Raw genomic sequence first — 15934 nt, forward strand, 5'->3', positions numbered from 1 at the left:
CCCAAATAAAGAAAAGATGTTATGTGGACATGTGTCCGGAAACGCTTAATTTCCATGTTAGAGCTCATTTTAGTTTCTTCAGTATGTACTGTACTTCCTCGATTCATCGCCAGTTGGCCCAATTGAAGGAAGGTAATGTTGACTTCGGTGCTTGTGTCGACATGCGACTCATTGCTCTACAGTACTAACATCAAGCACATCAGTACGTAGCATCAACAGGTTAGTGTTCATCACGAACGTGGTTTTGCAGTCAGTGCAATATTAACAAATGCAGAGTTGGCAGATGCCCATTTGATGTATGGATTAGCACGGGGCAATAGCCGTGGCGCTATACATTTGTATCGAGACAGATTTCCAGAACGAAGGTGTCCCGACAGGAAGATGTTCGAAGCAATTGATCGGCGTCTTAGGGCGCACAGAACATTCCAGCCTATGACTTGCGACTGGGGAAGACCTAGAACGACAAGGACACCTGCAATGGACGAGGCAATTCTTCGTGCAGTTCACGATAACCCTAATGTCAGCGTCAGAGAAGTTGCCGCTGTACAAGGTAATGTTGACCACGTCACTGTATGGAGAGTGCTATGGGAGAACCAGTTGTTTCCATACCATGCACAGCGTGTGCAGGCACTATCAGCAGCTGTTTGGCCTCCACGGGTACACTTCTGCGAATGGTTCATCCAACAATGTGTCAATCCTCATTTCAGTGCAACAGTTCTCTTTACAGATGAGGCTTCATTCCAACGAGATCAAATTGTAAATTTTCACAATCAACACGTGTGGGCTGACGAGAATCAGCACGCAATTGTGTAGTCACGTCATCAACACAAATTTTCTGTGAACGTCTGGGCAGCCATTGTTGGTGATGTCTTGATTGGGCCCCATGTTCTTCCACCTACACTCAATGGAGCACGTTATCATGATTTCATACGGGATACTCTACCTGTGCTGCTAGAACATGTGCCTTTACAAGTACAACACAACATGTGGTTCATGCACGATGGAGCTCCTGCACATTTCAGTCGTGTGCCTTTACAAGTACAACACAACATGTGGTTCATGCACGATGGAGCTCCTGCACATTTCAGTCGAAGTGTTCGTACACTTCTCAACAACAGATTCAGTGACCGATGGATTGGTAGAGGCGGACCAATTCCATGGCCTCCATGCTCTCCTGACCTCAACCCTTTTGACTTTCATTTATGGGGGCATTTGAAAGCTCTTGTCTACGCAACCCCGGTACCAAATGTAGAGACTCTTCGTGCTCGTATTGTGGACGGCTGTGATACAATACGCCATTCTCCAGGGCTGCATCAGCGCATCAGGGATTCCATGCAACGGAGGGTGGATGCATGTATCCTCGCTAACGGAGGACATTTTGAACATGTCCTGTAACAGAGTTTTTGAAGTCACGCAGGTACGTTCTGTTGCTGTGTGTTTCCATTCCATGATTAATGTGATTTGAAGAGAAGTAATAAAATGAGCTCTAACATGGAAAGTAAGCGTTTCGGACACATGCCCACATAACATATTTTCTTTCTTTGTGTGTGAGGAATGTTTCCTGAAAGTTTGGCTGTACCTTTTTGTAACATCCTGTATATTGCTGAGGCATGCAATAACCTCACATCAACGAGGTCCTTGGTTAAAGGGTCTGGATGAATGCAATAAGTAAAAGGGTTTCAGAAATTAGTGCAGTGTAATAATTCCAATACTAATTCCAATACTAAAGAAGGCAGATGTTTTCAGGCGAGAATGTTACTGACCTAACAGTTTAATAAGTCATGCATTTAAAAGATTGATGTGATTACTAGTGGTAGGGATAAAATATAGGGAGCAATAGCTTATCTACAATGTGTACAGAAATCGGATTAGTGATAAGAGCCAAAGGACATGAAAACAGAAGCAGTAGTCAAGAAGGGAGTGAGATGTGATTGTATAATTTCCCTGATGTTATTCAATCTGTTCGTTGAACAAATAGTGAAGAAACCAAAGGTAAATTTGGAAAGGTAATTAAAGTTCAGGGAGAAGAAATAAAAAGTTAAGAGTTTTGTTCATAACATTGTAATTATATCAGAGATAGCAAAGGATTTGAAATAATAGTTGAATGTAATGGAAAAGTGTCTGGAAAAGACTCTGTAAACTGAAAAATCAACAAAAGCAAAACATGGGTAATGAAATATAGTCAAATTAAACGCTAAAGCTCCGGATTAGGAAATCAACAATAGTAGGAAAAAAGGATAGATTGCTACTCACCATAAGGATAGCACATTGAATTGGAGACAGGCACAATAAAAAGACTGTTACACATTTAGCTTTCAGCCAAAGCCTTCTACAAAACAGAAAGCAGACATAGATTCACACAAACGAGCATAGCTCACGCACACGTGACCACCAACTCTGGCAACTCCGAACGGAATGCTGTCACTTTGAATGAGAGTAGCAATCTGGAGTGGGACAGAGAAGGTGGAGGAGAGCAGAACACAGGCAGGGGAAGAGAAAAGCAGTGTCTGGCAGAGTGTGCGAGGACAAGATGGAAGAATGCCGAGGCTGCATCACAGTTCTGTGAGGCAGGGAGATTTGGAGGGGGGAGGAGTGGGAAGAGAGAGGAACAGGGGCAGGAGAAATGGGCAGGTGTGTTAGAAGAGGGCGGCACACCATGAGGATGAGAGGGTGTGAATAGGGAGGAGGTGATAGGACAGAGGGGAGGGTGTGAGGACAGTAGGTTACTGTAGGTTGACGCTGGGATAATTTCGGAAGCAGAGAATGTGTTGTAAGGGAGGAGCCAGATGGCCTAGGTTGTAAAGCAGCCATTGAAATAAAGGATGTTATGTTCAGCTGCATACTGTGCCACAGGGTAGTCTACCAAGCTGTCGGCCACATTTCGGTGGTGGCTGTTGGGTGGGTAATGGAGCACCACTTTAGGGCGGGTTGTAAGGATCTTGGGTAGGATTTCTCTCATTTCAGGGCAGGATGATAGTTTCCTGTCCTCTTGCAATGGTTGTCATTCTCCAATGGATCTAGTCACTGACATGCTTCCATAAATGTTTCACAAATGTAGAAACTGGCAGTTCTTATGTCCTCGAAACATCTTGTACCACAAATTGTATGAAGCAGTAAACACAAATAGAACTATCCAGCATTTGTGGATGCATAGCGTATACTCACCCTTCCATCTCAATATTGAATACTTTGCACTGATGTTCCACATTTTTGTTTGTAGAATTTGTTTCTTCGAGACCCCCTGTGTGTAGTAGTTTCTGTACAAAATAAAATCTTTTTAAGAGATTATCTTGACACAAATTGAAGAAGGCAGTCAAAGTCTCCTGTGCTGGTGCTTCCATCGAAACTCCTTCTGCAGTTTACTTGGTCAAATTCACACGTTGCCCATATTTCAAGTGGACAGTTCAGTGGATAACAGCTGGATGACAATCGCATATTTGGAAACTTAAAATTCACTGAGCTGCTTCATTGCTGTTATTGTAATGACTCATTTGAGACATTACTGTTCCACCATGCGTGTCCTCTCTTGTCAGTGTAAAAATGTCAATGTTACTATCCTAGTTCATATACATGCACACTCATGTAATGGATATTTTATATCTGTATGGGAAAGGTGTGACTCGTACAGAAAAAGCTATTTATTCTCAATTCTGATTTATTGGTGGCCTCTTTTTCTGATCTTTGCCATACATCCACTCTTTTCTGGTGATTTTGGCGCATATATTTTTGATAGCCATCTTCACCAGTTTGAGTTACATTATTGTGCAGAGTTCAGCATCTTTGTACGACTTCCAAAATTCAGCCTTTATGATGATACCTATTTGATTAGGCTGCATTTTTGAAGCCGAATCAGGAAGTGCTGATGTGGCAGTCATAAATTTTACAACTCAATCAAATACATCCCAAAGATGGCACCACAGACTGTTTAATTTTTGATGAGCACTTCAGTAAATTCAATTTGTTTTTGATGAAAAACTCTGGCAATAATGCCATATTAGTCAGTGATTTTATTCTTTAATTTGTGGTCAAGAAGACTTGCATGTAAACATTATGAATAAGTTGGGCAGACCATATTTTCTGGTGTATGTTATTGCAGCGAGTGAAGATTCGTGCATGTGATGTGAGCTTCTGGAGAACATTGCTGACGAGGGGATTGATGTCATTGTCATTGCCACCTCCCTTTATTGTGTGTCTTAAATTGATATATTTATCCACATAAAATTTCGTTGATTATGGTGGTTAGATGGTAACCATTCCAACTCAGTTTTGACATGTTGTTGTTGTTGTTGTTTTTTGTTGTTGTTGTTGTCTTCAGTCCAGAGACTGGTATGATGCAGCTCTCCATGCTACTCTATCCTGTGCAAGCTGCTTCATCCCCCAGTACCTACCGCAACCTACATCCTTCTCAATATGCTTAGTGTATTCATCTCTTGGTCTCCCTCTATGATTTTTACCCTCCATGCTGTCATCCAATACTAAATTTGTGATCCCTTGAGGCCTCAGAACATGTACTACCAACCAGTCCCTTCATCTTGTCAAGTTTTGCCACAAACTCCTCTTCTCCTCAATTCTATTTAATACCTCCTCATTAGTTATGTCATCTACCCAACTAATCTTCAGCATCCTTCTGTAGCACCACATTTCGAAAGCTTCTATTCTATTTTTGTCTAAACTATTTACCGTCCACGTTTCACTTCCATACATGGCTACACTCAATATAAATACTTTCAGAAACAACTTCCTGACACTTAAATCTATATTCGATGTCAACAAATGTCTCTTCTTCAGAAATGCTTTCCTTGCCATTGCCAGTCTACATTTTATATCCTCTCTTCTTCGACCATCATCAGTTATTTTGCTCCCCAAATAGCAAATCTCATTTACTATTTTAAGTGTCTCATTTCCTAATCTAATTCCCTCAGCATCATCCAACTTAATTTGACTACATTCCTTTATCCTCATTTTGCTTTTGTTGATGTTCATCTTACATCTTCCTTTCAAGACACTGTCTTTTCTGTTCAACTGCTCTTCCAAGCTCTTTGCTGTCTCTGACAGAATTACAATGTCATCGGAGAACCTCAAAAGCTTTTATTTCTTCTCCATGGATTTTAATATCTACGCTGATTTTTTCTTTTGTTTCCTTTACTGCATGCTCAATATACAAATTGAATAACACCGGGGAGAGGCTACAGCGCTGTCTCACTCCCTTCCCAACCATTGCTTCCCTTTCATGTCCCTCGACTCTCACAACTGCCATCTGGTTTCTGTACAAATTGTAAATAGCCTTTCACTCCCTGTATTTTACCCCTACCACCTTCAGAATTTGAAAGAGAGTATTCCAGTCAACATTGTCAAAAGCTTTCTCTAAGTCTACAAATGCTAGAAATGTAGGTTTGCCTTTCCTTAATCTATCTTCTAAGATAAGTCGTACGGTCAGTATTGCCTCATGTGCTCCATTATTTCTACAGAATCCAAACTGATCTTCCCCAAGGCCGGCTTCTACCAGTTTTTCCATTCGTCTGTAATGAAGGGCGTTAGTATTTTGCAGCCGTGACTTACTAATTTGATAGTTCAGTAATTTTCACATCTGTCAACACTTGCTTTAATTGGGATTGGAATTTCACATCTGTCAACACTTGCTTTCTTTGGGATTGGAATTATTATATTGTTCTTGAAGTCTAAGGGTATTTCACCTGTCTCATACATCTTGCTCACCAGATGGTAGAGTTTTGTCAGGGCTGGCTCTCCCAAGGCTATCAGTAGTTCTAATGGAATGTTGTCTACTCCCGGGGCCTTGTTTTGACTTAGGTCTTTCAGTGCTCTGTCATCTTCATCTACATCCTCCTCCATTTCCATAATATTGTCCTCAAGTACATCGCCCTTGTATAGACGCTCTATATACTCATTCCACCTTTCTGTCTGAGCTCTTAACATTCATACAAGTGGTTCTCTTTTCTCCAAAGGTCTCTTTAATTTTCCTGTAGGCAGTATCTATCTTACCCCTAGCGAGATATGCCTCTACATCCTTACATTTGTCCTCTAGCCACCCCTGCTTAGCCCTTTTGCACTTCCTGTCGATCTCATTTTTTGAGACGTTTGTATTCCTTCTTGTCTGTTTCATTTACTGCATTTTTATATTTTCACCTTTCATCAATTAAATTCAATATTTCTCCTGTTATCCAAGGATTTCTACTAGCCCTCGTCTTTTTACCTACTTGATCCTCTGCTGCCTTCACTATTTCATCTCTCAAAGCTACCCATTTTTCTTCTGCTTTATTTCTTTCCCCTATTCCTGTCTATCGTTCCTTATGCTCTCCCAGAAACTCTTTACGACCTCGGGTTCTGTCAGTGTATCTAGGTCCCATCTCCTTAAATTCCCACCTTTTTGCAGTTTCTTCAATTTTAATCTACACTTCATAACCAATAGATTGTGGTCAGAGTCCACATCTGCCCCTGGAAATGTCTTACAATTAAAAGTCTGGTTCCTAAATCTCTGTCTTACCATTATATAATCTACCTGAAATCTTCCAGTGTCTCCAGGCCTCTTCCCTGTATACGACCTTCTTTCATGATTCTTGAACCAAATGTTAGCTATGATTAAGTTATGCTATGTGCAAAATTCTACGAGGCAGCTTCCTCTTTCATTTCTTACCCCCATTCCATATTCACCTACTATGTTTCCTTCTCTTCCTTTTCCTACTATCAAATTCCAGTCACCCATGACTATTAAATTTTCGCCTCCCTTCACTATCTGAATAATTTCTTGCAGAGCTAGTTGGCATGTAAACTTGTACTACTGTGGTAGGAGTGGGCTTCATGTCTGTCTTGGCTACAATAATGCTTACCCACACCCCTATTTTTTTATTCCTTATTAAACCTACTTCAGCATTACCCCGGCTTGATTTTGTATTTATAACCCTGTTTTCACCTGACCAGAAGTCTTGTTCCTCCTGCCACCGAACTTCACTAATTCCCGCTATATCTAACTTCAACCTATCCATTTCCCTTTTTAAATTTTCTAACCTACCTGCCTGATTAAGGCATCCGACATTCCACACTCAGATCCGTAGAGTGCTAATTTCCTTTCTCCTGATAACGACGTCCTCCTGAGTATTCCCCTCCCAGAGATCCGAATGGGGGACTATTTTACCTCCGGAATATTTTACCCAAGAGGTCGCTCTGGTACCGCGCGCCGCGGAATTTGAATCCGCACCAGACGTCATGTACGTCGAAGACCCCTACAGGTCTCTGCACAATAGCGCCGTAAGCTGTGGCCTCCTGGCCCGCTTTTAATGTGAGGGCGCCACAGTGGAACATGTGGTCCCAGCGACCAATAGCGACACCCTGATAGCATACTTAAGCACCTGCGTCGCGCTCAGCCAGCAATCTAACATTGTGTGTGTCTCAGGACATACTGCCTCAGACTGCATATTGACATTTGTGTTTCTATTCCAGTGGACGTGCTTGTCTTGTTTGGTTTGTTACTCTGTTGTCTGTTCTTTTTGTGTCGTAAGGTCCTCCGTTGGTCGTGTCCGTCCTCTCCTGTTGTGTTGTTGTTCGCGGGTCCTGCCGCATTTCCGTCACTACTACCCCGTGACCGTTCCGGGCGCCATTACAACAGACGCCATCATCATTTAACCATACAGTAAAGTTGCATGCCTTTGGGAAAAATTACAGCTGTAGTTTCCCCTTGCCTTCAGCCGTTCGCAATACCAGCACAGCAAGGCTGTTTTGGTTAGTGTTACAAGGCCACATCAGTCAATCATCCAGACTGTTGCCCCTGCAACTACTGAAAAGGCTGCTGCCCCTCTTCAGGAACTATACATTTGTCTGGCCTCTCAAAAGATACCCCTCCGTTGTGGTTGCACCTAAGGAATGGCTATCTGTATCGCTAAGGCATGCGAGCCTCCTCACCAACAGCAAGGCCAGTGGTCCATGGTTTGACATACATATCAGCAATGAATTGCCACAACAGTTGCCACAACAACTGGCAACAATTCAAGATGTAATTGTATTCGTTGTTTCTAACTATAATTTGATCAATCATTGTAGAAGTGCATCAGTGTTAGTTTTGTTTTGTTTTGTTTTTATATCCTTGCTTAGACATACGTGTCGGATGCTGCAAAAATATCTGTGGATACTACTATGATGTGTTTCAACAGTATGTTGCGGTGTACTATTTCAGATATGAAGAATGATATGCTGCCTGTATTCGTTGTCAACAATAACAATTAAAACTTTGGCAACGCAAGGTACATGAAACCTTTGTTTGTTCTCATTGCTGGGTCCTTTGTTGGCCCGAATGATGATAATATGTTCCAGAAAAGTCATTAACTTATTGCCCAGTCAATGTTATTATGGAGTAGACATTGTAAGTCCTCTTAGAGTTGTTCATAGCTCTCAAAATATGCTTATAGAAAGTTTGCGTTAGCAGTAGCCAGCTCACTCAATGAGAAATTTGTCCTCTGACCTTCAAAACTGGTTTCAAAGTACCTTTGTTGTGTTTAAATGTAGCTCCAAATGATTGCATGTGGGAGCATGTGTTGTAACAGTACGCAATTTGTAGAAAGTATACTGATTCTGGCCTCTTTACAGTAATAAAAGACAATAATTATGTTAGTGAAGCTTGAACTGTTACCGGTCTGACTGTGCCAGTTATACCTGCAGTTTCCCCCTAGAATTTATCTGTGGCACAGTAGGCACATATTTTTTTTTGATGACGTATCCTTTCACCGGCTGCTGTGGGCGAGCGGTTCTAGGCGCTTTAGTCTGGAACCGCGCGATCGCTACGGTCGCTGGTTTGAATCCTGCCTCAGGCATGGATGTGTATGATGTCCTTAGGTTAGGTAGGTTTAAGAAGTTCTAGGGGAGTGATGACCTCAGATGCCAAGTCCCATGGTGCTCAGAGCCATTTGTATCCTTTCGTGGGCTCATAATGGGACCCTGTAAGTTCCACTTTGCAATTACTGCTTTTTTCTGCTTCTCAATTTCCTTGAAATGTTTTTATTATTTCTCTTCCCTAATATCTTCATGTTCTTTTAACTTCAATCTCTTATTCATTGTACTCCTACACGAGTCCTCTTTCTCTTTCTGCTCCCATTTCATTTCTCCATACCACCTTGTTTCTTTGTGATCTTGCTTGAGATTGTACAAGATTCAGTTTTTTGTTATAAAACACTTGTAGAAAATTTTAGAATTTCCTAGAATATCCTTTTTTAATCGCACATCTCGTTTCTTTTTCATACCTTGTGCCTTGCTTACACATTTCTGCTACTAACCTGTACGCTCCACCATTAAAAATGTTTAGAAGCAGTCTTAGCCTTTTCACACAAAAGGAAGAAGTGCTAGAAAAAGAGAGATTCTATCTCGCCACACTTTTTTAGCACTCATTCCCACCAATCATAGCCAGGGCTACCAAACTTTCTAATTATCAATGGCACACCGAGCACTCCCTGGCTTCACAATCACAAGTGGGTGTCAGTGAGTGGTTGTGGAGAAAAGTGGATGTTAATGAAAACTACACAGCCTGTTGATGAAATTTGATCAAATATTGATGGTAACTTGACGTCAATTGCAGAATAGAAGTGTGCAGTTGTTATTTGTATTTTTGCTCCTTAGGGCATAGCACATTTGTACTGTTGTATCTAGCACTGTTCCAAGATTGCTTGCAAAATTATATTTGTACAGTTCCTGATAGCTGCCCCTCCTCTCAAGAGGAAAGTTCACTTTTGTTTCTTACCCTTATCTTATCATCTCTGGGCTGCTCTCTCCTGACACCTCCCACTTCACCTCTGTTTCTCCTATTCCTCATGAGAGGTTAGATCTTATACTGGGGTCTTTACTGGCCAGCTGCTCCTTTCTAACATTCCTCAACCTATCACCATTTTCCATTCTTTCCTTATTACACCCTGAGGAAGGAACTAATAATTCTTAAGGTAGGATTACTATTTTCATTTTTAAATGTGTCTAATCAGCTATACTGGAAGGTAAGTACTGACCAACTATTTTGCCTTTGTGTATAAAATAATTGTGTTAGTTATGACAGTGTTAGAACCTTCTTCTTTGTATCACATTAGGACAGTGTGTAAGGGAGGAAAGTGATGGCACTGTACAAGATGGGCTGGAGAGTCGTTCCGGGATTGGTGGACCCTATAGATCTAGAGCTGGCACAGGACCTGAAGTCAGGAAAAGAACATCTAGCAAGCAGGTTTGTACCTGTAGCCAAGCATGTCATTTTGTACTGACGGCCATCTTGCATCATGATAATGTTTATTTTGATTCAGAATGCACAGGCTTTTTAAAGCAACAACATTTGATAGAGATGTTCTTTCAAGTTGTACAATAATTATTAATGATTTCAATGAGTATCTGTATTTGTTCTTTTGAGGCAATCGCTTTTATTCTGTTTCCTCAAAGTTCTGCTGTATGTACTTGTTTCCTTTTTAGTGTATAATTCTTATTTTGTGTTTATGACTATAACTGTTCATTTACTTTCCTTACATTAGTTGTGAAACAGTTTTACTACATTATTGTACATATGCACCCAACCTCCAACATAGTATGGTAGTTACACTCGTGTTGGTCCAATGAAGGATATGGCACAGTAGTTAAGACACTGAAACCACATTAAAGAAGTAAACATTCCTGTCCCATAATCTTGATGTAGACACAGTCATTTCCCTAAATCACTCGAGGCTAATGCTAGGACGGCTCCTTAAACACAGCCAATCGTCATCTTAGTCCAGTTTGAGGTGGTTCTTTTCCCATAAGGACTTCAGCATTGGCTGCTCTGACCTTCCTACCTTCACTTGTTGCTCCACTTTCTAATAACCTTTTGGATTTGGTTAATTTTATTCGTTACTCTGCATGATCAAAAATTCGTAGATCTCTGTTCGTTGTATGTAGTTCTCTATGTATCTGCACTGCTTGTTTATTTCTTGTTTGTGAGTTGACTTCACACTTGGTGTTTTGTAGTTGAAATCACAAAATTTAATACCGTTAAACATGAAAGTAAAGATTGTAATTATCAGTCACAGCATAGTATCGGCTGTGGTGTTGGAAGTTATTAAGTTTCCTCTCCATTATTGATACAGTTAATTAAAAGTTACATTCTGTACACCACATAAGCTAGTGTCTTGATGTATCTGTCATTGCATGAAATTTTTGTTGTTGCATCCTCTGGGCCCATATTATGGAATAGGGTTGGTCTTTTCTGCTCCTTGGAAATGTAAATATGCACAATATGCCTTCTGGCTCTCTCCATCAACTTCAATCTTGCAACTTTCACAGCAAGTGTTAGTAGGAAATAACTTTGCCTTATAAAGTGATCATAAAGCCAGATAATGCAGCATTCACACTTAGTTTGCTATAATATCCTGGAAGAATATAGATTGATCACCTTAATCATGTGTTACTGTGTGCTTTCCTCTCTTAACCAGCAGAAATGACCTACATGAATGATGACTGAAGATGTCATTTTGTATTGAGAATTATTTAGCTACTTTTGCTGATGTTCAAGAGCCAGATGTCCATTGAAGACTGTATTCTTTCAATACTACAAGTTTGTCATGCAAATAACAACATTGTATAACTTTTTGAACTGTGTGAAATATTCCACACCATACTTCATATGGTATATCAAAACCAAGCACTAGGGTTTTATTTTCACTGATTTTTTCCCTTTTATTTCCAAAATCAGTAAAATATGAAATTACTTTTTCTCATTGAATAAACAAAAATTCCTTTTGGCTAGATAATAGTCAATGGCACGAATAACTTAGGAATGACCTATTAATAACAACTTGTATTACTTATAGCAGCCAGAAAGTTTCCTGTACAAGTGATGAGTTCAGGAGGCACTTCTCATACTTCATGAAATTACCCTGCTGTAGGCGTCAGTGCAGGAGTTACATTGCATGAGTAGCACATTATATATATTTTCTATGACAACAAGAGAACGTGTGGTACCATTTGGAAGCTTCCTTCTTAGTCTAGTACAATCTTCCCTGTGTAAATAACATTTATGTGATTGACTCAGGGTGTTACTTCTGAATGGAGAATGGTGTTCCTTAAGGAAGCGTTTAAATTATCTGACTTTTGCTGTCATCAGCGATGGTGATCAATGAACTTTTCTGAAACTGAGCTTGGCCCCTGTTAATAGTGGCTTACTGTCAGTAAGGCAAATTACGGTACTGACATGCTTAATTGTGCTATTGAGAATGCTGAATTATGAGTTAGTGAAACCTATATTTTGCCACCTATCCAACTTCCCTAGCACAAGACATGCTTCCAGTTATCAAGCTTTTTTTCTCAAGTTATCTCAACATTGATTTGTCTCTATTCCTGTCTTAGGAACTCTTAAAGAAATCATTTATTTTTTTTAGCTGAATATTCCATCAGTGTTTGGCAGGACATGGAAATAATATCAAGTAGGGGACACTTCCTAATGTTCTGCAAAATAATATTTATTTGCTCATAAACTGACTTTGGCTGTTTAGGCCATCTCTAGTCACAGCAGAATGTCACAAACATAGATAAAATGACATCTGACATGCACAGATACAATTTACACAGTATGTGCAAGAATAATTCCGTAGAGTCTTTACATAGGAAAATGGTACACTTGTTATGCAAAAACTGTTACTTTAACGGAAAAGAAAACAAAGTTTTTGTGTGTAGATACATTTAACAACTGATAAAAGATAAAAGTCCACCCCGATAGCTGAGTGGTCAGCGTGGCGGTCTGTCATGCCAAGGGGCCCGGGTTCGATTCGTGGCTGGGTCGGAGATTTTCTCACCTCAGGGACTGCGTGTTGTGTTGTCCTCATTATCATTTCATCATCACCAGTGGAAGGCAACAGGAAACCACCACTGGAATCACCTCCCTAGACGCTCATGCGGTGGACCTCTCTGACGAGGCTTCCCCCATGACAAGACCTGTCGTAAGGCAGAACACAAAAGTGAAAAGATAAAAGTTGAATTTACCATTTAAACCTAATACCTGTAACTAAACTTTCATTTGACAGAGAGGGGGGGGGGGGGGGGGGGGGGGGGAAAGTAGCTTCAGTTTGATCACTTAATACTAAACTAGCAATCTGTGTCGTATGTTTGTTGATGTCCAGTATTTCCAGTAGGGTAATCTTTATGCTTTTCTTTACAGAATGTAAATCTTTACATTCTACATCATACGAGTGGTTTTCTGCTAAGAGATGACTGTCTTTCTTTCTTAATCTCCAGATTTTCTCATGTCAGATAACCTAATGCCACAGCTCTGCGTGACTGACCAGTATATAATTTTCCACAGTGCTTTCATGTGATTTAGACACACCACTCTGCACAAAGGTTGCAGTTTATGTTTCTTGTTGAATTTGAAATTTGACAGATTGTCAGTATTACAAAATGCAGGTCTATAGTTGAGAGACTTTAACTCTTTTGTTAAGTTGTCTGAAATTTTGCCATTATATGGAACAATGCACCAGTTTTTGTAACTACTGACTCAGTTCCTATTTGCCAGTGCACGGAAGTGTTGTAATTTCGCACATTCAAGGATCACTTATTTAGCATTTACAAAAAAACTGTATCTACAGATGCAGTAACCTCTGCAAGCTCCCAGAAGCCGCACAACCACAAACATTTAGGAGATAGACAAAATAATGTGAACAGTGATAGTAATGGGATGGTTGTGTTTGACAGCCAACAATGCAGGTAAGGCACGTGTCACGCTGGACTGAGTCTTCCCTTCTCATCCTGTATGGTAAGTCTCCCTTGACCTGTGGTTCTGGGTGGCTTTCCCAAAATCTACCCCTTTTCCTAGACCTCTCCAGTCCTTTTCCTTCATCCTTCTTTCTTCCCCTTCAACCGTTCCAACTGAAGAAGGAGCCACTGGCTCCGAAAGCTTGCTAGTCACGACAGTCTTTTATGTGTGTGTTCTGCCGCCACTTGGTGAGTAGATTTTTTATCTATCCAGTTAAATAATCTATCCCTTTCATAATTGGACAGGTAAAAAATCTACTCACAAAGAAGAAGCAGCAGCAGCAAGAGAACACAGATATAAAGGTATTTAAATTTGCAAGTTTTCAGAGCTAGTGGCTGCTCCTTCTCTAAGAAGGGTTGAAGGGGAAGGAAGAGGGGTGATAGATAAGTATAGATAGCTAAGTGCATAGATGTGGGTGGAGGGGATAAAGGTCACAAAATAAAAGATACAGAAAACAAACAGGAATCGTTGCTGAGGAGAAATGCTAAGATCAAAGAAATTTGCGTAAATTAAGGCCAGGCTAGTGGCAAGAACCAAGGAATATTGTAATGCCAGTTCTCACCTGCAGAGTTCTGGGGTACTGGTGTCTGGGATAAGAATCCAGATGGCACTGAGTAGCATTCTCTGCAACAGGATATTGCATCTTGCCTCTATACACCCTCTGCCTACACCCATTCATCCTAAGTGATAACTTGGTGGTAGTCATGCCAATCTAAAAGGTCGAACAATGTTTGCATAACTGCTGGTGCAGGACATATGTTATTTTAATTGATATAAATCCATCCTTTTAATAATTTTGCAGATTAACAAAGAAAGATTTGACCTTTGCTGGTCATCTTTGAATGGAAAACCCCTCATACGGTGTAAAATGTGAACTTTTACATTCTTCAGAGGAAAGTGTTCTTTACAGAAAAACAGAGAGATTACCTTATTGTAAATGCTGGGAACTGACAAACATATGACAAAGAATGTCAGCTTAGTATTAAATGGCCAAACACAATTCCAAACAATGAGATATCCAGATTGGAATACAAACAATATTTTAAAAAGGCTAGAGTGCTACTCACAGTTAAAGATGACACGTTGAGTAGCAGATTGGCATGGCAAAAAGACTGTTACATATGAGCTTTTGGTCCAAGCCTTCTTCAGAAAAGAAAAACACAAACACCTTCACACAAGCAAGAGCACCTGATACACATGAACGCTATCTCCGATCACTCTGACCAGAATAATTCTGGTTGGAAAGGGTGAAGATAGAAGACATATGAGCGTGAGGTGCAATTGCTTGTGTGAATGTGTGTGTTTTTCTTTTCTGAAGAAGGCATGGGCTGAAACTCGTATGTAATGAGTCTTTTTGTCATGCCTGTCTGCTTCTCAAAATGCGATCTTTACAGTGAGCAACAATGTGTTCTTTCCATAACAGTGTTCAAATGCAGTTTCTTTTTCCCGCCTTCGTTAAATGAAGTTTTAGTTACAGGAAACAGATTGAAATTGGAAATTCAGCTATTTTTCACAAATTTTTAGATCTATCTCCAAATAAAAAAATTGTTCCCCTTTTAAAATGAAAAATCTTATGCTTTTCTGTGTCAAAACTGTATATGTTATCAGTATTGCATTTTGTGTGTAAATAATATCTGTGTAAGTTACGCATCATTTATTCTCATTTGTGACATTTGGTTATCACATGAAAATGACATAGGAAGCTGACAGCCTGTTCATGACCAAATAAATATAATTTTGTAGAACATTAGGAAGTGCTTTCTATCATCATCATCATCATCATCATCATCATCATCATCTTCACTCAAGCATAAACCAAGGCCTCTGCCCCTACTTTTTTTGTTACGGTACCCATCATCTCCTCAGTCTTCCTGCTTAATATTAAAATCATTTATTAAAAATGTGTGTGGTTATCTTGTTTCCAAATAAAACTTAGTTATTAAGTGTGATGACATTAACCTGGCTTTCAGAACTGAGAACCGTCCTTGGGGAGGAAAGTGACAGAGGGAGGTTGCGGGGGAGGGGGGGGGGATGCACTGAGGCACTAGAATGAGAGACAAAGATGGTGGTAAAAGGGGGGGGGGGAGTAGTCATAGGTGCCATTCCTTTTAAACCTTCCTCAGTCTGTCCCCCACTCGTTCCTGACGAAGGAGCTAAAAGTTTCAAAAGCTGGGATAATGT

General features: G+C 40.3%; 1 protein-coding gene across 1 annotated transcript in view; it reads left to right on the plus strand.

The window, feature by feature from the left end:
* The window catches only part of LOC124605305 (F-actin-uncapping protein LRRC16A), a 528830-nt gene that overhangs the window by 450510 nt on the left and 62386 nt on the right, over window positions 1–15934 (plus strand). Inside the window, exon 27 of the mRNA XM_047136886.1 lies at window positions 10077–10207. Within this exon, the coding sequence (XP_046992842.1) occupies window positions 10077–10207 (131 nt within the window). The remainder of the gene's footprint in view (window positions 1–10076; window positions 10208–15934) is intronic.

This window comes from Schistocerca americana, chromosome 3 (genome assembly GCF_021461395.2).
Source record: "Schistocerca americana isolate TAMUIC-IGC-003095 chromosome 3, iqSchAmer2.1, whole genome shotgun sequence".
NCBI classification, from domain to species: domain Eukaryota; kingdom Metazoa; phylum Arthropoda; class Insecta; order Orthoptera; family Acrididae; genus Schistocerca; species Schistocerca americana.